At 42.7% G+C, this 25,859-nt stretch overlaps 1 protein-coding gene across 1 annotated transcript; it reads left to right on the top strand.

Moving 5' to 3' along the window:
* Window positions 1-2,090: 2,090 nt before the first annotated feature.
* Window positions 2,091-25,539, top strand: ATP1B1 (ATPase Na+/K+ transporting subunit beta 1). The gene is made up of 6 exons (XM_007937713.2): window positions 2,091-2,187; window positions 6,815-6,943; window positions 19,931-20,086; window positions 21,783-21,967; window positions 24,182-24,262; window positions 25,276-25,539. The coding sequence occupies exons 1-6, from the start codon at window positions 2,091-2,093 to the stop codon at window positions 25,537-25,539; spliced, it is 912 nt and encodes a 303-aa protein (XP_007935904.1).
* Window positions 25,540-25,859: the final 320 nt, after the last annotated feature.

Here is a 25,859-nt window from a genome sequence, read left to right as displayed (position 1 = left end):
ATGGGCACCCCAACAAATACATGACCTTCCTGGTGACCTGTCCTGTTGGATACTCTTCCATGAGGAAACAACTTCTGGGAGGGGACCAGAGGCATCAAATCTGCAGGTGTAGCCTCTTCCTGAAGTTCTTCTACCACCAACCTGGGGTTTTCCCAACATAAACACTGCAGGGGCAAAGCAGTGGGTGGCTTCCTTTCTCAGCACACTGTTCTCTCATGGTTGCCCTTGACAGAGCCCTACAGGTTTGCCCACGTTTGGCAGGCAGCCTTGAGGTTAGTGAGAAAGACCTCATTCAAGGTCGACCTTGGGCCTGCAGATTGACCTTGGGACAGAAGTGTGGCCTAGGCTAGCATGGGTGTACTGGGTAATTCTTAGATATGCAGGTGGGAAATCCCCTTTTCCAGAACTAGTCACCATGCCCCTTGGGAAAGGGGTTCTCTGCAGTGACTGTAGATGAACACTTGCGTTTTCTGCTGTGTCACTGCCCTGCGAGCAATGTGTGAAGCTGCTCAGGGGCTCAGTGGAAGAGAATGAAACCAAGGAGTTTGGCTTTTCAGCAAAAGCGGATAAAAGATGGGAAGGGGACCTGAGGGACTACACCGTGTGACTTTTTGCCCTATGAGCTGGGTCTCCCCAGAGACACTTTGTCCCCCAGGATTTTACAGCAGAATGAAGTGGTCAGTACCCACAAAGAGGCATAAAAGCCTACTGAGCAGAATACCAGCCACCGGGTCATCACCTAGGAGAGTCCTCAGTGGTTGGGTCACATGCAGACATTGATGTCTGGGGTCTACAGTGGCGCGAACTGCCAAGCAGTGAGAACATTTTCCGAAAGACGGTTTCAATGGGGGGGCTGGTGGGCCTCCTACAGCCCCTACCCTTCCGAAGACCCGGCTCTGGGCGGCGGCCCAAGGTGGGAAGGCGAGTCTCAGGATTTGGCAATAGTCCGGTTCGAGGTGGTTCGGGTCGCCCACAAAGAGCACGGGCAGGCGATCAGAAGCCGGGCCTGCTGGTTGGGTTGGCCTGGAACGAGACTGAAGGGGCGGAACTGCAACCGCAGTGGCTGGGGAGTGCCGAAGGGCAGCAGGTGCAGGAACCCAGCGGCGGGGCGGGGCCGGGCAGAGTCCCCGACCCTCGAGCGTCCGGGAGTGACCTTCCCCCACCCCCCAGGGCCTCAAAGAGGGGGACTTGCTGCAGAGGGAGGCGGAAGCGCGCGGGTGAAAGTAGTGGGGAGGGAGGACGGCGTCAGCACAGCGGGGCCGCGGGGGTGGGGTGGGGTGGGGATACCGTACCAGAGCAATACTCAGGTGCAAGCCTCTCCACCACGGAAGGGGCGGTTCCCGCCCAGCAGCGAGGAGGGGGCTGCACTGCCCGGGCTGCGCGCTAGGAAGCCGTTCCCTCCGCCCTCCTCTGCGCCTCCGCTCCTTAGCCCGCCCCTCTCGTGGCCGCGGCTCCTTTGTGCGGGTTCCGCGCCCGCCCCTATGGGCTCTAGGCCCCGCCCTCCCGCGTCGGCGATTCGTCAGCCGGCCGCTAGTGGGCAGAGCCCTGGGCCACCGTGGCGCGGTATATAGAAAAGGTAGGGCATGCGCCCATAGCCAATTTCTCAGCTCGTGGCAGTTGCGCGTGTGTCTGGCCGGCAGTCCATCTTTCTGTCCTTCACTGTAACTTTCTCTTGCCGCTGGCCTTTCTGGCAGAGGTCACAGGAGGTGAGGGCCGAGCACCCTAGTGGCAGGGGGAGCGGCAGCGGCGGCTAGCGGAGCCCCCAAGCTCCAGAGCGAGAGGAACGCGTGGCGGACCAAAGAGAGCTAGCGAGCGGCGGTGCGCCCACCAATAGGTGCGGGGCTTGGTGCCGCCCAGCCCGCGCAATCCCTCCCTCCTCCCTCCGCCCCCGCAGCCGCCGCCTCCCCCTCCTCCCGCTCCTGCCTCAGCTCCTCTACCGCGCGTCTCGCACTCTGAGAGCCGCAGTGGCAGCGGCGGATACAGGTTGTGGAGAGCCAGGCCGGGGACGCGACCGGTAGCCAGAGAGTTCGCAAGGGCACTCGCCGAAGTGACCCACACTCAGCCCCCGCGGCAGCTGCTGACCCGCCACCATGGCTCGGGGAAAAGCCAAGGAGGAGGGGAGCTGGAAGAAATTCATCTGGAACTCGGAAAAGAAGGAGTTTTTGGGCAGGACTGGTGGCAGTTGGTGTAAGTACGGGGTCTGCAGCAATCAGCACCCACCCACCCCCCGCCCCCTGCGCCTTGCCTTTCTCCGGCGGCACATCCCGGCTCAGGATCTGCGGACCGCTCCGCACTCCTCGCGCTGGCAGGGTGGAGGGGGATCGGGTGACTGGCGCGGCTCGGGTTGCGCCGGTCTCCGCTTGCCATCATGTGCCGAATGCGGAGTCCCCAGGATGGGGCGGGAGCACACCAAGCAGAGGGTTATAGATATGGTAGCGGTCTTGTTTTAGTAATTTGCTATCCATCCTGTAGAGCATCGCTTGAGCCCTTCCCTCTTGGGAATAGTCAGGCTCTGGGAGATTAGATATTTTTCTGCCTGTAGTCATGCCCCAAGTCCTTAAAAGAAAAAAAAAAAAAAAAAAGGAGCTTGGGGCTGTGAGAGAACCTCATGCAGTAATTGGATCTAATGCAGGCGGGGTTGTGTGTATAGCATCTTCTAGTTTAAATATGTAGCCCGGAAGGGGGGAGGAATCCATTCACACTGCAGTATTTCATAACGATGGCCAAAGTCTCACCCGGTGACCTCCGCAGGCGTCATCATAGCCCAGAAATGGCCAAGGAAGCTCCATGTCACATTTCCGTTTCTGAGCCTTGTCCCCAAAACATGGCAAAGTTTGGTTGTTTTCAAGGTCCACACAGATGCAGAATCAGTACCTTGTGTTGGGTACAATAAATAGGGTTAGTCTAAGAAATAAATGGCACAAAGGCAGCAGCTCAATTTACAAGATTTTGTGCAGCCTGTTGGTTGGCTGGAGGGATATTTTTTCCCATTGAAAATAAGATACCTTACTTGTGTTCCACCTCTTACACCAGAAAGGGTGGCATGTTTCTTTTGAAAAAGGTCATTTTGAAGGGCAGAGTTGTAGGCAAATCTGTTAAGAGTCGTGACTGCAGAAGGAAGGGAGGGAACTCCCCCCTACTGCATCACTGCCCCCTCTTCCTCTAATATCTTCTTCTTCTTCATCATCATCATCATCATCATCACCACCACTAGCACCACTACTGCAGCTACAGGGAGCCCTGAATAGGACTGATGCAGTGTTCTTGGTCTGAAGGGTCTGTGGGAATGGGGAGAATGAGTCAGGGAAATAAGTGCTTGGCTGACATTTTGAAATGGAAGAAGCTAGAATATGTTTTTTTTTAAGGTAAAAACATGTAGCTTGTGAGTCTTTCTTGGCTGAAACGTAAAGGGTTAATAATGCATCACACTTCAAGGTTAGTCAAGGTGAGGCCTTATTCCAAGGTATTACTAGGAAGCATAGGCCTCCCAGAGCCACTGAAAATGTAGCTCTTGAAGGCAATGGCTTTTAGCTTTATTTGATTTTGGGGAGACTGTGTTATTCAATGAGATTATTGCCATAGTTTCTCAGGCACGAAGACAGCTCCCTGTGTTTTCTTAATGTGGAGGGAAAAGCTGAAGAACTGCCGGAATAAAGGAAGAATGTTTAGGATGAACAGCTCCTGGTCAAGGCCATCCATCTCCTAGCAACTCCTTGTAACTTGAGTGAGGCCTGGGGGCTGCACTGCGGATCAGGCACCCTTCTCCCTTGCTTTGTCGGGTCCTTCCTTCTTTGGTGGTCTGACCCCAGCAGTGTGACAGGAGGCAAGGGCTACATTTACTCCAGACCCGTTGTGAAATTTGCCCTCTAGTGTTTTTCTAATAAAATATCTCTTTCCTTGTTCCATTTCCATGCTTCTTAGAATAATATTTGCCTTAGAGGTTAAGGCAGAATAGAATGATCTGTTCTTTAGGCCAACATTTAATGGAGCAGTTCCTCCATATAAGAGAGGGTATATTAATATTTGTGTCTCGATACCACATCTAGCAAGATGTCAATACACTGATTTAGGAATTTAGACACCAAGACTGGTATAAGCTTGTCTCATCTTCACTTCCATTTTCCAAGGTGCAGGTGCTAGGCTAAAAATCCAGTTTTTGTTTTACACCATCATGTCTGTTCCCTCTGGCCATGTAAGAACTGCCAAAGCTTCTGTTAGGCAGAGAAAGCCACAGCAATTGCTGTCTCATATGGAGAAAATACACCTTTTCCAGCCCTGGGCCCAACATGCCCTTGGGACCAGCGCAGGATGCCCTTGGCTGTTTTGCTTATAGGTAGATTTTTATCAAGATGGATTCAGGAGACTCACTTGAGAAATCACAGCACATGAATCACTTTATGCTGTCCATCTTTTCATTAAGTTAATACAGACATTGTTTTATTTTTCTTCCCCCCCCTCCTTAAATGTTTATAACTGGGCCCAGATGCTAGTTTTTCCATTGCCGATGACCCTTTGAAGGGCACTAAATATTGTCCTCACTGAAAAACCTCTATGTCACTTGTGGTTTTTTTTTTTTTTAATTATTTTTGCAGTGCCCCCTCCCATATCCCTGGTAACCAACAAAGAAAGTTTTCTTCCATATATAGACTTTTCCTTGACTTACAATAATGAATTAATATAGTATTTGTCCTTCTGTGATTGACTTATTTCACTGATCGTAATGTCCTCCAAGTTCATCCATCTTCTTAAAAAAGAGAGAAAAATTGCTTAAAAGGAAAAATTCCTCCAAAGGTTACCCCCTGTGGTGCTACCCACTGGTTGGTGCTTCTTGTCCAGCTGTTTTTTAAGCCTGCCACTCTGAGAACTCACTGAATGGCCCCTGCCAGTCATGCATGCTCCTTTCCAACCAAGTGACTGACCTCACAACAGTAACTGGAGAGATTTGCTAAGTAATGTCTTTGAGCAAAAGAGGCTGTGTGTTTTGAGGCTAATTCTTGTGCATGCAACATGACTTGTTTCTCCATTGCTGTATTTGTATTTTACACTGTAGCCTCCATTATGTACCTTATGTGGTTAGAATTAGGACATCTGGAGTTCAGGGAATAAATATAAAAATTCTACAGTTGGCATAAGAGGTAAATACGGTTAAGCTGAGAGCACTAAGATGAGTTGGGGGCAACAAGAAGAGGAAGGAAATGTGAATCCAGGCTACAACAGTGCTCTTGGTGACTGTGTTATACCAACTCATGAACCTCTTAGGAGCATTCACTGGAAAAATTTTCCAAATCTCTTGACATCACAGGCTGCTTGGATACAGAATGCAGCACTTAACCCTTGTCTTGCTGGGAGGGAGTTGTTGAATTGGATGGCTGTGGTTCTGGATTATACAACCTTTCATTCTTTGTTATCTTTGCTTTTTCTTTTGGCTTTTTCCTTAGTCTTTCTTTTAATAAAGGAGAAAAAAGGATATGACTAAGCATTTTAGTGTGGCTTTATGTGTGCTTTACTTGTTTTAACAGCTTTTATAACATGATTTCCCCAGAACTAATTAGCACCTGATAGGAAAGTTGGGTTTTTAAACCTACAAAGAGGGCAGTATGGCCAATTCCTGCAATGTTGTACTTGCCCCTGATCCTGTACACACACTCCGGCCAAATACACACATACATTCCTTTCAGTAATGTTTTTGTTCTGTGCTTTTTTTCTCAAGGATCCCAGGATTTAATGCAAATTTGGAGCTTTTTAAGAGTAACCTAGGGTTCCCTTGTGCAGTCCTATTTCTGACTTCATAACCTTACGGTTTACTTGTCCCACTTTTGCATGCACAGAGAGCTATTTGGCTGGCACAAGACTGCCCGGCGATGCCTAGTACAGCCTGTTACTATGAGGCTAATCGGGGAGATAATCCTTGTAAACCAGTAACTGATAGCTTCATTCCAGTCTATGTTCTTCATGTTTTGTTGGCTTTTCTTTGTTTTGTTTTATTTTCTTGTTTGGCTTTTTGAAGCTTTCTGCCTCCATAGTATTAACTTTGGGAAAACGAAAATGCAACCCATCAAATAAGTTACTGTGCTTCCACAATCAGAAGATAAAACGAAAACGTTTTTGCCATTTTCACTTTAAATATTTTTCCCCCTTATCTTGTTTTCCTGAGGGGAAAGTCAGTGCTTAGTCAATAATCCACATCACAGGTAGGATGATAGTATAAAGCAGGAGAGCTGCACTGGGTTTCTTGGCATTTGCTGCTCTTTCACAGCCTAAATACTCATAGCATTTGAGCATTTGGAGAAGCACCAGAGCCTGGTACTATTTAAATGTCAAGGGATTCACAAGCAAAGAAAATACATGTCTGTAAGGCACAGGACTGGGCAGTGTTTCGTTCTGTTGTACATAGGGTCACTATGAGTTGGAGCTGACTTGATGCGACCTAACAACAACAAGGGGATATATCATCATATTTGAAATACATTGCATAAGCACACAGAAACATAGCTCTAGATTTTATTGGTGAGCTCTATGAATTTCTTTTTCAACTTAGGGAATAAAGTTATTTCCTAAAAGGAATCAATTCTAGGTGAACTTGCCTCCTACCCTTACACCTCTCACCGCCACATAGACACTATGATGGAGGCTGTCCCCCTTCCATCTTCACCCCATTGTCAGTAGGACTCAAGGCTCACTCTACTGATCTATGTCAGAAGCTCTGGGAGGGGCAGGTTGGAGCCCAGAAGGAAGTCCACTCATCTTTGGGTTGACCAGACTTTCATTCTGAGCGTGTGACTGCATCATAGCCCTTTTGTTTCTGTCCTTGCAGTTAAGATCCTTCTCTTCTACGTAATATTCTATGGCTGCTTGGCTGGCATCTTCATCGGAACCATTCAGGTGTTGCTGCTCACCATCAGTGAATTTAAGCCCACCTATCAGGACCGAGTGGCCCCACCAGGTAAAATGAATGTGAATAAGTTCAGTTCTTCAAGAGGTAAAATGAATGTTTCTTTCTCAGTGGAGAAAATGTCTCGAATATTGTTGTGCAGTGTAGATTGAAATGAATCGTGGAGAGAGAGAAATAGAGAGAGAGAGACAGAGTAGGCACGCCTCCATGCTGCAGCCAGATCTACCCGCATTGCAGGCAGGGCTCCCAGAGGCTGCATACATCTTCTTTTCAGAACTCTGGAAAGCGGGGTAAGGACCCTAGTCCTCAGCCCAGCCTGCCACTCACTGCTGTGATGAAGGCTCAGTCTCATTTGGTGGGTGGCTGTCAGTGGGATCATGGAAGGACATTTCCAGCTCTAACATACATTTTCCACTTTCTTAAAGGAAATATGACTCAGATAAATCCTCTGAGAAAATCACTGTGGCTCCTCGTAAAAAGCTGACTTATTTTTAGGGATGATGAGAAGCTCTGAAATGGCTGCCTGCTTATAGAAAAAGGAGCCATGACTTGAGGGTTCTCTTCTCCCACTTGCCATTGATTTTCAGTTTGACCTTGAATGGAGTCATTTGCTTTTTGCTTTTCAATGTATATATATATATTTTAAAATAAGAATCTTATTAATCTGTTTTCTGCACCTGCTTGGCAGTTGAATGAACTGTCTACTTTAGCTTTGCAAAATTGAGTTAACAAAAAAGCTTGTCATAGAATATTGCAGAATGCTACACAAATCCCCTGCTGTGATTTTTGGGTGTAGTGGCCTGTATTACACCCAGAGCTGTGCTTGTCACTAAACCCCCAGGAAGGCCCATTGCCTATAGGCCTGGACCTGACAGGAAAAGACAGAAAAGCAAAAGCAAACATGATTTTATTATCTGGGTCTTCTCAAATTCATTGTCTGGAAGACCTAGAGGAAGAGGAAGTGTTGTATAACTTTGGATTCTCATGTTACAAGTGACCTTGAGGCTCCTGCTGGGAATGTGGAGTGACTTATCCTCTCTCCACTTTCTCTGGGCAATGGTTAGTAACAGCTGTATTTAGGGTATACTTTTGAGGCCATCTGCATGGCACTGAGCAGCCTGGATCAAGTACCACTGCCTGTCTCTTGGGTGTGGGAAAGACTCACAGAAGAAAAATGTTAAAAATATGGAGGTGGCAAATATTGTGTTGTAGCCCCAAGTCAAATAGTGCTGTACTGTAAGGGAAAAACCCAGAATATTTCTAGATAGTTAAATTTAGATCCAAGGAATTTTGGAAGTGGAAAAGCAAAACATGTAAGTATATAAAATGCCAAACCTGCTTTAAAAATCCAGTTTGTAGCAACTATTTCCCAAAAGAAATGGGTCTGTGGAAAAGTTGAAAGGTGTTCTGATGTGCTCAAAGGAACTTGGAACCTTAAATAAACACATTCTGCACTGGTTTTTGTGACTGTAAGCATGGTGGTACATCTTTTCATGTCTTCTTTTATTGGAATTTTTATGGTACCATGAGTAGTAGTAATTTAAATTTGTATAGTGTTTTTTAAAAAAAAATTTCTTTTTGTTATAACAAGCTATTCTTTCGATCAGGGTGCTATTTTACAATAATTTTTATACCTGAAGCCAAAAATTACCACAAAAGCAAACATTTCCTTTAACTTCCTAGATTAAAAAAAAAAAAAAATTAGTCCTGAGTACATAAATTTTGAGGACTCAACCTTTATTGAACAATTTTCTTCATATTCTTTGCAAAAAGAAATCATGGACATGCTGGGTCTTTTCAATAAGGACTTGCCAATGACCTTGCCTGTGAGGTCTACGTGTCTACATCTCTTCCAGTACTCTTTTTCCCTCCCTCCCCTTTCTTCCAGTCCCTTCCTAAAAGACAAGTTCTTTATACCTATATATAGTGTCCTCATAGCAGTTAGACTGGCCTGACAAACACTTCTCCAAAGGAATGCTGGTAGCTCATCTTGGAAGTATGCATTCCTGTCCTTTGGTCTGAGTTACAGGAAAAGTACTTTCTGACCCTTTGTCTTCCCCATCTGTCTCTTGGGTTCTTTATAATTTCTCTGTCTTTTCTGTACACCCTCACCATCTACTTCACCTGGGATTCTTTATGCCTGTACTAAGAGGGGGGACATTTGTTTGAAAATATGGTTCCATTTTCTCAGGAAGGATGTGGGCTGAGAAGTGTAGCCATTGGGCTACCCCTGAAGCTCTGCAACAAACAAACAGTTGCCATCAAGTCGATTCAGACCCATAGTGACCCCCGAGTGTGTCAGAGTACAATTGTGGGCTCCATAGGGCTTCTACTGGCTGATTTTCCAGAAGTAGATCTCCAGGCCGTTCTTCAGAGCACCTTTGTGAACTCAAACCTCCAACCTTTTAGTTAGCAGCCTCTAAGGAACTTCCTGTGAGCTCTGGTGTCATAGTGCCTAAGGCATTTGACCTTGAATGGAGTCATTTGACCTTTGGTGGGTTCAAACCCACCAGCCACTCCTAGGAAGGAAGACTGGGCAACCTACTTCTGTAGAGATCACCTGAGAAACACAAGGAGGGGTTGCTGTGAGTTGGAATTGACTCGATGGCAGTGAGTTTACTTGGTTTTTGGAGGAAATTCCTAACTGGATCCTCCTCTCTTGGAATCTTTCAGAGGAAATCTTAAGAATCTGTATTTTCAATAGGGCAGTTATGACTATTCCTTCAGTACCCAGGCTGAACAAATGTGTAGAAGTATACCCTGACACATTTTAGCTTTAATCCGTTATCTCCATTTTCATAACTGTAGAAAGAGAGGAAATCACATATTTAAGTCAAATGAACTTAGCATGTGTGAAAGACTGTACATCATTTAAAGATTTCACATAAACCCATTGCTGTTGACTCAATTCCGAGTCATCGCAACCCTACAGGACAGACTAGAACTGCTCCATAGGGTTTCCAAATCTGTCATATTTATGGAAGCAGACTGCTAAACTTTTTCTGCAGAGTGGTTGGTGGGTTTGAACTGCTGACCTTTCTGTCAGCAGCCAACACTTAACCAGTAGGCAACCAGGGCTCCTTTAAAGATTTCACATAGAAGGACTTACTAATGGTAATTTGAGGCATGGTTATAAATCCAGCCTGACTGGGTTTTGACAGCCCTTTCCACACTGGAACACTTTGTAATTAGATCTCTTCTAAACAACATGTGTGAATGTGGCCAAATTAAGCAGTGGCCATTGTGCAGTGCGTTTCAGTCTGTATATCTAGAATGTTGGATAAGCCGACAGGCCAAACATGAAAGGCCCAGAAAAACGACTGAACTACAAAATGGAAGCAAAATTTAAGAAAAATGGGTAATGTGTACAGTTTCTTGGTCCTGAGCAACAGTAGCTGTTCATGTGTATGATACTCCTTACAAAGTGTTGTTGCTATGGAAGCGTGGAATAAATCCTCTTGTTCTGGTTGGGAGGCATGGGGCTAGAGCCTCTGCTGAAGTAGTAAGTTGAGCCATATATTAAATTGCTGTTTTTGTAGGTCAAAAACAACAACCTAAATATCAGAGCAGCCCCTGAGTTCCTAAGACATCCTGTATGGGCTCATAGTAAATTTTACCTGAGAAGGAAAAGCTGGCACTTTGGAGTTGGACACCATCTCCATCACTCCACACACTACCTAGCCTCATTAAACCTCAGTTTTCTCATCTACAAAGTGGGAATAATACCCTGACAGTAGTATAAATGAGATGATGAATACATGTTGAGTCCTACTTTGTTAGGGGCAAAACTGATGGCACTCAGTAAAGGACAGCAATTGACAGCCACCTCTATTTTTATAGCCCTGCCCTTCTACTAGAAGCAGAAGTTTCTTTTTTGGGTACTGAACTCAGTATTTGTGGGCTGTGAGCTGTAGATGATACGGCAGGGATGTTTCATAGCCTGGAATTTTCCTGGAGCCAGTAGAATCTTAGCTTTCTGTGGAGCATGTTTTGGGGAAGTTGGGTTAGGAAAAAAGATTTTAAAAATTTTAAGATGTAAATGACATTGTATTGGTTCTATAATCTTTCACTTTAAAGTACTCTTGTTAGGTTAGCCCCTGCTGAGCTTTGTGCCACCAGTGGAGACTCCTATTACACAGCCCCACACAGGTGATCAGAAGGCATCTCTTCTCATTCTGTTAATGCCGTTGGACCTGAAGAGAGATGCTGGTGTCAGCTGTGCTGAAAAAGGCTGAGGAGACACCGGTGCGTGTACATGCCACACATACGCAAATACACACATGGCTGTTCGTGCACATGCACACTCATGCTTACTAGGCCCTGTCCCTGTTTGGACTCTTGCTGCTTGCCCAGTGGTGTAATGGAAAAGTCTACACTTCCTCACATCTGCCGCTGCCTCCCCCCACACCTCCATTTGCCCATTTAGCCACAGTGGAATGAAGGTCACTGTGTGTCAGTTGGCAGTCCAGGGTAGATTCCCAGCTGGCTTGCTTCCTGCTAAGCAGGTATACTCCTGTTCTTCCTCTTCAGGTTGTGGGTGACTTTTTGTTTTGCTTTGAAGTAGAGAAGGCTCAGTGGTGTCAGAACTTATTTTAAAAGGGTCACATTCTTGGCATAATACATGTTGGTAACCAGAATCTGGGTGGGAGAATAGGGTGGGGGAGGTCAGCAGACCATATTGGCACCACCAGCAGTCTCAGTTTCATCTTGATTGTGAAAGGGAACTATCTCATCTTAAAATTCATTAGGTTACAAGCTACTGCAATTCAGATCCCTACGTGATTAAGTAAAATTCTTGAGAATCATTATGTCAATCTTAGAACAGCTTATGTTTCCAAACTATGTCACATTTATATTACTCTCCTTCACTCAAGTGGAAATTAAACACATTTCACAACAGTTAAGCGCTCAACTACAAAGTGAAAGGTTGATGGTTTGAATCCACCCAGAGACTCCTTGGGATGCAGCCTGGCAGTCTGCTTCTGAAAGGTCATAACCTTGAAAACCCTATGGAGCAGTTCTACTCTGCACATGTGGGGTCTCCAGGAGTCTGAATTGGCTTGACAACAACAACAATAGTAAACATAGTTTGGAAGAATTGTTATTTCAAAGAGACAATAAGGTATTTTCCTGCTGTTTCCTATTAGAATCCATTGAATTGTATGGCAGCTGACTTGATACATGAAAAGATGCTCTCTAGGCGTGACTCCCTCTTACATACTCTCCTTCCACGCTCAGATGGATCCTGCCAACTCCTTCCCAGAGCTGGGGGCTATGGATGCACTAGCATTAGTGGCAGTTATGATTCCCAGAAGCTACTGCCCAGCCTCGTGATTTGATAAAGGACTGAGGGTGGGGAACTCCCAAGTTCTTATCCCTGGCAGTGCACTAGCCCTGCTGTTTGGCTTCAACAACCCACCTACCCATGGTGCTGTTCCTTCATTTCTAAAGACAAGGATATATATATATGTTGTTGTTGTTGTTATGTGCCGTCGAGTCAAACCCGACTCATAGCGACCCCTCCTTGGGTTTCCGAGGCAGTATCACTACGGAAATATATATATATATATATATATATATATATATACTGGTGGCCTAATGATTAGTTTAAAATTGTTCTTGAAACCACAGGAAAAATGATGTTAGTTTATATGCTCATTTCAGATGCTCAAGCAGAGCAGAGATATCTGAAAAGTAGGACCAGGTAACAGATCAGTGGGAGTGATAGTGAAGGAAAAAAGAAACCCAGCTGGATGGCTGAAAAGGAGCTCTGGTAGCATAGTGCCTAAGGCATTTGATGGCTAACCGGAAGGTTGGCAGTTCAAACCCACCAACCACTCTGTGGAAGGAAGATGGTGCAGTCTATTTCTGTAAAGATTTATTGCCTCAGAAACCCAGTGGGGGTTACTATGAGTTGGAACCAACCTAATGGCAGTGAGTTTTGTTTTGGTTGGTTTAGATAGCTGAAGCTTCATTTAAGATTATCCATTGCACTTACTCAAGCAATGGGCCTGTCATGGAAAATGGTAGTGGAAAGGGCATCAGCCTCAGAGACTCCATTTCTGTTGTTGTAAAATAGGATGGGCTTGGGCTAGTTGAAGTCTGTGGTGGTTCAGGGTTCTGCTTCTAGTCATCTCATGACCTGTGAGTCCATCTGACATAGACAAGACTGAAGTTGGGGAGATGAAAGAGAACAGGGATGCATTATCCAGTGGCTTCTAAACAGAAAGGTATATGTTTTCCCATATAAGTTCATGAATAACCCAGAAACTCACTGCCATCAAGTTGATTCTGACTCATAGGGACCCTTCAGGACAGGGTAGAACTGCCCCACTGGGTTTCCAAAGCTGTAAATCTTTATGGAAACAGCCTTAGCCAGTGCACCACCAAATTCAGAAAACCAAACTCACTGCCATCAAGTTGATTCCAACTCATAGTGACCCCCATTGGGTTTCCAACGCTGTAAATCTTTATGAAAATAGATTGCTCATCATTATCCCCTGGGGCAACTGGTGGGTTTGAACCATTAGCCTTCCGTTTAGCAGCCAAATGCCTTACTTACTGTGCCACCAGAGCTCCTTTCAATACATGAATAGACCTCATTAAATACCTTGTATCTTATTTCAGGATATTAGTCACTGAGCAAATGTTTAGGTTTAAACATTTGGTTTAGGTTTAAACATCTAGACAAGTCAAATATATGTATTCTTCACTTTGGCTTTGAACAGACAAGTGTAATTAATGACAAATACTAGGATTTGGCTCTTTGTTTACATTTTCATTATTAATTAAATAACTTTTTTCTAATGGTGGGCGAACGAGCACAATTATGAACTATACAAAATATCAACGATACATCACTATGAAAGTGTATGTTCTCTTACAGATAGGGATTCTGAACTAAATAATTCTTCCTCTGCTCACCTGAGAATGAATATGCAACTGCAGGAAGCAATGATTCAGGGTGATTCCTTAAGGGAAAGAACAGTCTTCAACCAGAGCTTCAGGCATTTAGCTTAGATCGGAGGAAAGAGTTCATTGACACTGAGGGCTGTCGGCATCCAGATAGCTGTATAGGAAGACGAGCAAACCTAGCTTTCAAAGACTTCAAAGGGGCAGAGTCTCAGGTGTCTGGGAGGGCATAGATGTGACCTTGTCTGAAGGCAAAGATGTGACCTTGTCTGAAGAATGTACGGGCATTTGACTGACTCCTTGCTCATCCTAGCATCTGAGTCAAAGGCTGAGCTTGAACCAGAAAGTGAGTCAAAGGCAACCAGCTCCCAGAAGGCATGGCACAAGGCATCTTTTTTCCTGTGCCGGCCCTGTGTTTTGCTAGGTAAATTGATACTAATCCTGCAGATGTAAAAATAAAAATAAACAAAGCCCAGTAATATCTTAGGTTTTATAGAGTGGCATTTCAAGAGGAAAAAAAAAAATTTAAGTACACATACATGCATGTACACTGTGTGTATGTGTGTGTGTGTGTATGTGTATAAAATTATACTGCTACAATTTTTTAAAATTGGCAATTACTTTTCAATTAACATGAAATGTTCAGGAGACACATGATACGTATGTATTGCATGTGTGGCCACATTTATGAGCCTTTCTTTGCCTTTTGTGCCCTTCTTAGTCCTATGGTTACCCTCCTGGAGGTTTTGATGGAACATGGTGGCTATTTAGAGTATTTGGTCTAATGATTCATCAGCTGTATTAAATGACAGGCAGGAGCAGCTGCGCTTAGGGATTCATACGCGTAACTGTTACAAGGTTGAAATGGCTGCCTTCTAGTTTAAATACTTCAGACCTACAGTAAACTGAGCATTTGAAAACTTGTTACAATATAAACCTAGTTGGAAACAAAACACTTCTTTCTAAATGAAAAGCCTCTTTCTTTCTTCTTGTCCTTTCCTCCTTTTGCTGTGAACATCTACTAAAGCTAATCATTTAAGTGTTTTTCTTGTTTCTCAAGAGGTGTAGGACCCAGGAGAAGCAAATATCTCTAAAAAGCAAGCATACAACCAAAGGTTTTTTTTTTGTTTTTTGTTTGTTTTAAATGCAAGTCATGTAAAGCTGACATACTTACTGAAAACAAAATTCTAAATTTAATATGGTTTATATATTTATTTAAAATACGACATTTTATTTTGCACATCCATACTATTATTCCATCCTTTTAGGTAGGTTTATTAAATAATAATATGTAGTTTATGGCAAATGACCAAATCAGAGTAAAGCTCTTATGGAGCTCAGCATGGTTAGTGTCAATTCAAGTTCAGAAGACTTAAGAGGCAGAAGGTTAGATGTGTTTCCTGGAATATAATTTGAAACCACAAGCCAGCGATTGGGTGTTCGGCTATCTTTGGCCCCGGGGAGTTACCACTGCAAACAAAGCTCACCCTTGTCAATGTTAAGGAGTGGGCAGTGCAGAGAAGGACAAGACTAGAAGGCTCTAGTCTAGAGTGAAAAAACCAACTTCAGCGTGGTGGAATTGGGGTCGCCCTTGGAGAGTACTGTATTTAAGGAATTTATGTGAGGGCCCAAAATAATAAAGTCCAATTCAATCCCATCCCTTCCTATTTCTTCTTTCCTTTAGTCTGAGAAATGTAAAATAAGTATTTTAAAGAATTTGGGTATCAGTCTAGGGGTTATTCATCAGTTTCTTGGGACAATCTAATCACATTAGATTACTTTTCAGAAGATAAATTTTCCTAATGGTTTGGGTAAGTTCCCATCAGAGAACTCTTCTAATTCAGTCTGCCCAGAATTGAACAGGCTGGGGGACTGATCTCTGGTAGCTTCCAGGAGGAGAAATTCTCAGACCATCAGGCTCTGGATGAAGAAAGGGGGAAGACACAGTGGGAGATAGTGAGATGTGAGGAAGGAGAGCCAAAGGGCATAGCAAAGGAGGCTATGGCCTCTTGACTGTGGAACGGATTCCTGGATATTTATCTATGTATGTCTGTATGTGCTCCATAGATAAGGGCTGAGAGGGACTGGCTCACTGCATGACCTGAACCCGAATCATTGATGCTACTTTTCTGGAAATGGCATTTGGATCAGAAGTTGGGGGTATCTTGAAAGGATGGCCCCATAGGATTACGTTAATTATTACCTTCTATGACCCCTCAAAGACTCTAGGGGGGATCTTTAGCCAACAGAAGATGTGAGACACAGCAGTGTCCTGGGGCTTATCTGTCATTCCTTGGCTCCCTCTACCAAGGTACTGCGTTGCTTAAAAAGGAAACAACAGGACAGAGACATTGGCACAAATCTAATCTCAGTTGGGCAAGTCATAGGACTATAAAATTCAATGGTTAACTGTCCATTTCACTCCTTGCATTCTTCATTTCCTCAGCTTTTGTGCTTCTCTGAACAGAACAAAGTTGCGATTCTTCAAGCATAGCCAGTCTGCTTTTCTCTAACGTGGTAAAAGACAGGCTCGATGGGGTGAAGGTTTAGTGCTTCTCAGGTGGGAACTGCTGGGATTCCGGTGGCGGAGACTTGTTTTTCACTATAGTAAGTCCTGAGGTTACAAACATCCCAACTCCGACTTGCCCTTTAGTTTTAAAGTAAATATGCTCTTAATTTGAAACAATTGAACCAGCCCCTACTCACAACAAAGTCCTCATCACAGTCACCTTCACTTGCTGCTTGTGCAAGTCATTGAAAAGTCTTTGAGTCTTTTCTTGAACTAAAGACTAAAAAAGAACCATATGCATTTATTTGTATTTGCCTACAAATTCAATTTAAAGGCACACTTAGGAATGAATCTCATTTGTAACCCAGGGACTGCCTGTATTTCTTATTATTGCCCCTAGTTAGACACAGGGCAATTACAAGTATTCTCTGGGCCACTGGTACCATTGTGCATGTAACAATGAGACCTACTTTTATTTGGTTCCATAATTCAGATCTTAGATGATTAATAACATAGGTGCTTTCGAATCAGGAATGCTAGTATAAGTTTCTGGATAAACATGAACTTGGTTTTGATCACAGCTCCTGGGCTCCTGTAGAATGCATTATCAGTGACATTTTGTTAGTAAAGACTCCAGAGGGCGAGTGAGAGGAGCTGATGCTTTAGGGGTCTGACATTTGTCACGTGGTCTATTGAAATGTTGTTGTTATGTGCCATCAAGTCAGACCCGACTCTTAGTGACTCCTCCTTGGGTTTCCAAGGTGGTATCTCTACAGAAGTGGATTGCCCAGACTTCCTTCTGAGAAGTTTGAACCGCCAGCCTTCTGGTTGGCAGTCAAGTGCCTTAGGCACTACGCTACTGGACACCCTAGACTTGGCATCTTGATGGAATGAAAAGCATCCTCCTTACTCTTCTTTTTTCTCTGGGAGGATCTGAGAAGTAACATCAAGATTTCTTATTTACAAATCAAGGAAATGAAGCATGGAGGGACATGCACATGGACAGTGGAAGACATTACAGAGGTACCCAGAGAGCTCAGAGGCAAACTGCTGGGAGAAGCCAGTTGAAGCCCAGCCAGAGGGGATGTTGACATACGTGGCACTCACCTTGCAACTTAGGTCCTATCATGTTTACTCTCAACATTACCTTGTAGGTTCACTTTTCTCTCTTTGAGTGAGATGCCAATGTCATACCAGGCTCGTTTGCATTTTCTTTTGCTGTATCACCCACCCTACTGAATGACCACATCCTTGATGTCTAATTGGCACCAGTTCTTCCCACCTTCCTTAAGGTTAGGTGAAACCTCCCCTTTGTTTCCAACAGCTGATCTCTTTACCTTCTTAACTCTTCCCCTGTTTCACCACTCTCCTGCCTTCTGTTTCCTAGGCCTCTTCTCTTAGTGGTTTTCTGCCCTTCACCCCAGCATCACACTGGAATACCCTGGAAAAGGTTTCAGCAAACCTCTTGCCCAACTAATTCAAAGGTTAATTACCTCTGAACTCTCGCTGCCTCTACAGTTTCTTCCAGTGGCCCCTCAGGTTTGAAGGATCCCTTAACACAATGTCTCCTGACCTTAAGATTATTAGGATTATTCTATGAAAATACTTCAGCCTCCTGAGTTCTGCTAAGAATGTTCTGTTGGGAGTTCTTTGGGCTGACCTCTGTACCGCCCCCAGGTCCAGGCCACCTTAACTTAAATCTTGCTTATAACAGAAACCAGGAATGACTCTCCTCTATCTGGTCAGCCTTCCCCATTTCAGGGCTACCTCAAACATGGAATGTCACTGGAAGCTTCTCGTCACTTTTGCTTGTCTTCATTCTCATCCGTTCCCCTAGGAATGTGAGTGTCTGAGACAAGCAGAGTCTGGGGCTAGGCAGAGGGCTCGTCCATTATAAACTATTTTAGGAGTAACATTAAGAATCGCTATTTGCAAGGATGATGTGGAACTTGAGGAATTCGGGGTGGGAGGACGAAGCTGTCAGCAGTGAAGGAGATGACTCTAAAGAGAAGTAGAATTTGCTCATTAAAAAATCTTCAGTTAAAAATAAAGGTGTGACTTAGAAAAGCAGCCTGAACAGCCCCCTAAACTGGACTCCATCATTATTTAACTACTTTTGAATTTCACAGTCATCCTCTACCATTAAAAAGTAAAAATAAGTCATTTAGTTTAGCCCTTACTTAAATGTGGTTCTCATACCCCACAAATAGTGCTGCTAAATAGTTAATCTGCTCTGCTCATCACTTCCACTTAATTGTTATGTCTGCATATCTGCATCACTATTGCCACTCAGAGTCAAATTCCCTAGAGCTGTGGTTCTCAAACCATGGTGCTTGGGGATCTCTTTATGCTTGTTGTTACACATGCTACTGAGTCCCCATCCTTAGAGATTGTGATTCAGTAGGTCTGGGTGGAGCCTATGAGGCTATGTGTTTAACAGGTCCCCTAAGTGATGTATGTCCTCTGCTGACTTGTTGAGGGTGAGTGGGTGGAGCCCAAAGCATTGTCATTAGTCAAGGATTGTGCCAATGAGCCAATTTTTGAGCCCAACACAAAAAAGAGAATAAATAGGTGTGGGGATTAGAATAGGGTTGCCAGACTTACCAAATAAAAATAGAGGATGCCCAGTTAAATTTGATTTTTAGATAAGCAATGAATATCTTTTTAATATATATCTATGCCCCATGCAGTATTTGGGACATACTTAATACTAAACATCTGAAATTTTGTTCAGCCATCCTAATTAGAATGGAAGTCTGATGGCCTTGCTGCCCATTGACCCTGAAGAGTGCTGTGTGGTGTTCTTCAGATGTTCATCTAGGAAGTCTTGTGATGGTAGAAGCACTTGAAAATTAAAGAATCTAAACCAAGGCAGACAGACATTCAGTTCTGCCCTGGGTGGTACTTGACATGCTCAGAATAGGCACTTAACTTTTGGATTGGAAAGCAGTAGTGGTAACTGCACATGGATCTCAGATTCTTCCAACTGGGAATAAAAGATCCAACCAAGGGTAAAAGATCCAAAGAAGTATCTCCATGATAGACTCTTGAGTCTTTGGACTTTGGAATGGTCATGTCATAGAATTCCTTCACTAGCAGGAGCATAAAAGAAGTCCTCTGCTCAAGGCTTTACATGCAACTGGGGAGCAAGGGACGAGGACCAGCTGCACAAAATGCTAGCTAGAGGTGGGTTTTTTTTTTTTTTTTTTTTTTTAATGTGATTGTGGCAGTGCGGAAAAGATAACAGGCTTTGGAGTACTGTACACCTGGAATGTAATTCTGGTTCCACCACTTTCTCTGTGAGCTTGGGCCAGGTTCTTAACCTTTCTGTGCAAACAGTTTCATGCATGAAATGGAGCAAATGTCTATCATGAAATGTTGCTGTAGAAATAAAATGATATCAAGGAATAGTCATTGGTACTTTGCTACTTAATCTTAATGCCAGAGGAGTAATTTCACAAGGGAGGGAAGAATTTAACCTGTTCTTTTAAAGCAGGTACACTTAGCAAAGTAAGTTTTGTATATGAAGAGTTAGTTAGCTAGCTTTTGAATTACCCTGGTTGACTGCCTTCCCACTAATGATTTTCTCCCTTTCTCCATCTCTCTCCCTGCTCTAGGTTTAACACAGATTCCTCAGATCCAAAAGACTGAAATTGCCTTTCGTCCATTAGACCCCAAGAGCTATGAGGCATATGTGCTGAACATAGTTAGGTTCCTGGATAAGTACAAAGATTCGGCCCAGAAGGATGAAATGATTTTTGAAGATTGTGGCAGTAAGTAGACTCACTGTAGATACTTGTAGTTGGTTTTCTTTTCCTTTAATTCTTTATATCTCCTTTTTGTTAGTTGATGATTCAGAGATACTCCTAAAATAATGGCAAGATTGGATTCTGGCCAATCCTATTTGTTTTGTTTTTAAAAAAACGCTCCTCCCTGTGCCTTACAGGCAATGAAAGAATCAACGTAGCCTCTGCATCTGAAAGGTGTCTTGCTTTAGAAGCAGACACCCCTGCTTGTTAGTACTCAGACCCATAGATTACAATTACAATTTGGGTTCACTTAACACTCATTGATTTTGAAAAGAACAATTGCTTATATTTTCAGAAATATCCCCCTCCCCCTCCCATTTCTACCTACAGAAGACAGGTGCATGGGGCCTTTTCTCGCATAAGAATGGCACTTTGGTATAATCAGCTATAACTGCACTGCTGTGGTCAGGATATGTGTTATAGATCCTGCTTGGGATGGATAGGCAGCTGCATATTTTAGTTGATATGACTGATGAAAGGCTGAGAATGGCTGTTAGTTTTATTAAGTCATTGACACGAATGCAGAATCTCCTTGTTACCTAGAGTGTGAATCACCCAGCCCATGTTCTCATACCTACCAGAAAAAAGATATCCCTGTATCAGTCCTGACTCTATTCAAGCATTACCAATTCCAGTTCTTTATATGGCAGACTATGGCTTGGTCATAATATGCCATTAATTGTCTTTTACAAGATATATTTTGGGAAAAAAAATAATTTAAAAGAAATTACAAGATTTCACTGAGTTTCTTTCATTATAATTTAAATGCGGTTTCATTTTATTTTGTAGTAATTAAAAGGCCTGCTTGATAACTAGGGTTAATCACTTTATAGGAAATGGATTAAATTGAGATACTTCACCATTTGAAGGGGAAACAGTTAATTCAAAAACTTTAATTGTACACAAAATAGGGTATTTGCATCAAATTCCTGCAGGATGCTTTATATTTAACTTTAAATTCTATATTCATTTATTGTTTCTCTGGCTTGATGTGAGGCATAAAGCAAAAATGCTAGATTAAGATTTTTCAGTTGGACAAATGTGTGTAAGAATTCAAAACTTTAAAAGGCAAAAATTCAAATCAACAAATAAAAAGCTGAGTAGTGATTAAAAGGAGAAAAACAACTTACTCTATTCCTCCCTTATTATGTACCATAGTATTAGCGACACAGCTCCAGACAAATTCTGACCAAAAAAATTTCCAGTTCTGAAAATTACAGACAATCCTTATAATATGTATTTTAATTACAATGCCCCTGTTATGGAGCTAAAGTTGATGTTGACCTGTGTAAATGATGCTACTCATGGAGAGGGATAGAGTTTCCTTTCAGTCTTCTAAGTAGCTGAGTGATCCATTATTTAAAGGAAGAGAAATATTACCAGAGACTGAACATTAAAGGGTAGCTCATCAGGTGCTGTGAAACTGTTGGTGTGGGGTTATTTACCAGCTATTGCTCTTGGTAAGATACCTTTTTAATGTCAGTGAAGAGACTAGAGACGACTTGCTGGAAATTCTTGCTTAATTCAGACAGTGTGTTAAATGCAGATTAGTACTACCTTAAAGTAGGCAATTATGAAAAGGAAGAAAGTTCCTATGCTTTCTTTCAATGGTGCTAAAGAAGTGGCTGGTATAATGTAAAACTGGTGTTTGCATTTTTAGATGTGCCCAGTGACATCAAAGAACGAGGAGAATATAACAATGAACGAGGAGAGCGAAAAGTCTGCAGGTTCAAGCTTGAATGGTTGGGAAATTGCTCTGGACTAAATGATGAAACTTTCGGCTACAAAGAGGGCAAGCCATGTGTCATTATAAAGCTCAACCGAGTTCTGGGTTTTAAACCGAAGGCAAGTAATATTTTAAATCATAAAATTTCAATGAGCCATTCACATTTTGGATGAGGCCAAAATCAAACCTGCTGCCATCGAGTTGATTCCAACTCATGGCGACCCTATAGGACAGAGTAGAACTTCCCCATAGGGTTTCCAAGGCTGTAAATCCTTATGGAAGAAGCAGACTGCCTCATCTTTCTTCCATGGAGCATCTCATGGGTTTGAAGTGCCAGCCTTTTGGTAAGCAGCAAAATGCTTTAACCAGAGTTTAATGAGAGCTCCTGTCTTTGATGAAGTACTATAAAATTAGAAGTTGAACATTGTCTAGGTTGAACTTTGATAATCATGCTGTTGGCTTTGGGTATTCATGAACTTTGTAATAGGGAAATATTATTTGAACAAACGTCTTCATTTCTGAAATCTGGCTCTTTTGTTCATTAATTTTCTGTCAGATGCTGTTCATTTATTCACACAATCAATGCTTGTTACTCCTGATTAATATTTTCAAAAGAAAATTAACATAGAGATGAAAAGTTTTTGAAAAATATTCCTTGCTTGTTACCTGAAGGAGGCATCAAAGTTCTTTTACGGCCAACAGAGGCAAATATGAATGTGTGGGTGGATGGGTGTGTGGCTGGCTGGCTTGATGGATCTACAGAAGAAATGAATATACCTTTCAACATAATTTTAACCCTCTTTCCACTTAAACTAGAATGTCAGGGAAGAAAAACATTATGAGACCCATTATGTCATACTTGGATTTGATATTCCTATTGCTAGGGAACATTTCTCCAAGATAAATCAGTTTTGCATTAATAATATAATAATTTCAGAATGAAAGGGAATTTGTGTGGTGTGGCAAAGGAAGACAGATTCTTATCTCTGCTCTCTGAATTCACTTTTGATATTCCTCTTCATAGACTTTGAGTGGTATTTGATGTACCCACAGAGGCATTCAGTCTAGTCTGCTGTGATTCACATCTGTTCCCCCATCTGTTGAGCTATTCTGTTAAGTGATAAATTCAACTGTGTTTTTTGGGGGCGGGGGGCATCTCCACTTCATCATTTATTGCCACTCTAATTCATCATCTTATCCCAAATCCCCAACAACTTTGTTGCTGTGAGGGATCGTAGTACCCAGTCATCTTACTTCATGCACCCATTTCCCTGACTTCTGACTTTTTTTTTTTTTAAATCAGAAAATATTTTTATATTTTTACAGATAATTATGTTGCTGGCAGTCGGTTCTTTAAAGAATCAAATCTGGATACACATTTTTTGTATGCCAAAGAATGAGTAGTACCAACATCAGTCTTACTGATACAGAGAACTGTCCACTTCATTGGACTTGGATTGGACTATGAGTATGTTACGTCTCATGTTGAGACTCACGTGCTTTACTATTGTAAACAAGTGACTGTCTTCAGTGGTATATGTTTATCACACCTCTGAGATAGATTTTAGGTGGATTCAGGGATCCAGGAGAGAAGGCATGCTCTATTTTTTAAATTGTGATTTGGGTGAAAGTTCACAGAGCAAAGTCATTTTCAGTTCTGTGTATTTTACTATAGCAGTCATTTTCAAACTGTACTCTCTGGGGTCCTCCTTCAGTAGATTCACCTTCCTTCACCACACTTTTCATTTAGGGTAATGCCTCCTTTACCTGCTTTATATACTGGACTTTTCCTACCAGAATTGGAAACACTCCCTTCAATGACAGTACCTTGGTTGGAGGTTCAGGGAAAAAAAAAGAGGAAAGCTCACTCAAAGAAGGCATGCCCTTGAGGGAAAAGGATGGTACCATTTATTTATGACTTAGGAGGACTTAGGGGGACAGCCCGAATTTTGTAAAAAACAGAAATGTCAGTCAGCTTTCCCGTCTAAGTTATTATAATCTCATCAAACAATGAGCAGTATTTCTGGGTCAACTCTTTATTTTCCAGTGTCCCTAAGTAAAGCTTGTAATGGGTCACCATTAGAAGCTCTATTTAATACTGGAGCAGAGCATGATGGTAGTGCTGTAGCACTTGGGCACTTACTTTACAGAAAACAGAAATGTCACCTTCCCTAGATTGATTAAGGGTTGTTCATTTGGCTATGCTGAAGTGTTATTTCAGTTGACTCATTATGACCAAAGTGTACTTATTTGGCCTATAAACTAGTCTCAGTTTTTCAGAAATTTTACAGATTATTTATAATCTTACTGACCAATGTGGATTTTATTTGTAGCCTCCCAAGAATGAGTCTTCAGAAAGTTACCCAGTGATGAAGTATAATCCTTATGTTCTGCCTGTTCAGTGCACTGGCAAGGTAAAGAGATGTTTTTAGGGCTACTGAGGGTGGGTGGGAGGTGGGGCCCAGGAAGAGGGGAGAACAAATGAGACTGTTGTAAATTAGGGGTAAAATCTGAATCTGGGAAACATTGCTTCCAGTTCTTAGTCTCAGTTGAGCTGCAGCTATATTGTATAAACTTCCTAAGAGAACAGAAAGATGAAATAAGAATAAATTCCTGTCAGACTTGCTCTTATGTCCCAAAAGAAGTAAAAGTTTCCCCACTGGAGCAGGAAACTGAAACATCTGAATCGAATCAGTTGAAACTCTTGGGTTATACAACTAAGTGGTGAACCAGCCCACTGCAGTGCTGCTTTGGCTTACCTGGTGAGTTGAAAATCTAGGGCCAACATGTTTAGTTGACAATTTCACATAAATATTTGTGCTTTTGGCTTCTCTTTAGAAAAATTCAAACATTAGGGTAGCACTTAGCATACGTTCCCTTTAGATCTGTAAACTAGATAGATATTGGATGAATTGTTTACAGAGAGAAAAAGAGAGAATCCCCCAACAGCCATACTGTATGCTGACACCAAGAAAGGACATGGATATAAGAAAATGGGAGGCAAATAGTTCAGCCTTTGGAAATGACATTATTGGAAATATCATCTACTGGCTCAATACCTAGGAACAAAAAATAACTTTACTTGTTGGCTCCATTTCTAGAGGTTATATTGGCTTGGAGAAATGTATAGTTGGTATTTGCCTTAGTTTCCCCATTCGTACAATGAGAATAGGTTCCTTTTATGACCATTTCTCAAGATGGCTCTGGGTTACACTGAGCATGTGTTTCCTCTCATGTCAGATACCATTCCAGTGTGTTCTAGTGGCTAATAATGGTCACCTGCTTCTGGGAGAGATTTGAGCTAAGCACGTCAGTGGGTGACTGTATGTTCCCTGTGTTCTATGGGGTTGAGAATCATGTTTGTATGTGAGTAAAAGTAGTGATCCGTGATGTAAACCATTAAAATGTATTTCACTCTGGTTTTTAGCGAGATGAAGATAAGGAGAAAGTTGGAAACGTGGAGTATTTTGGACTGGGCGGCTACCCTGGTTTTCCTCTGCAGTATTATCCCTACTATGGCAAACTTCTGCAGCCCAAGTACCTGCAGCCCCTATTGGCCGTACAGTTCACCAACCTCACCATGGACACTGAAATTCGCATAGAGTGTAAGGCGTATGGTGAGAACATTGGGTACAGTGAGAAAGACCGTTTTCAGGGACGCTTTGATGTAAAAATTGAAGTTAAGAGCTGATCACAAGCACAAATCTTTCCCACTAGCCATTTAATAAGTTAAAAAAAGATACAAAAACAAAAAACCTACTAGTCTTGAACAAACTGTCATACGTATGGGACCTACACTTAATCTATATGCTTTACACTAGCTTTCCGCATTTAATAGGTTAGAATGTAAATTTAAAGTGTAGCAATAGCAACAAAATATTTATTCTACTGTAAATGATAAAAGAAAAATAAAAATTGAGCCTTGGGACGTGCCCATTTTTACTGTAAATGATGATTCCATAACTGACTTGTAGTAAGCAGTGTTTCTGGCCCCTAAGTATTGCTGCCTTG

This window comes from Orycteropus afer, unplaced genomic scaffold (genome assembly GCF_000298275.1).
Source record: "Orycteropus afer afer isolate SDZICR_OR568_19922 unplaced genomic scaffold, OryAfe1.0 scaffold00044, whole genome shotgun sequence".
NCBI classification, from domain to species: Eukaryota; Metazoa; Chordata; class Mammalia; order Tubulidentata; family Orycteropodidae; genus Orycteropus; species Orycteropus afer.
Note: the sequence above shows the minus strand (reverse complement) of the source record. Positions and strands in the feature narration are given on the sequence as shown.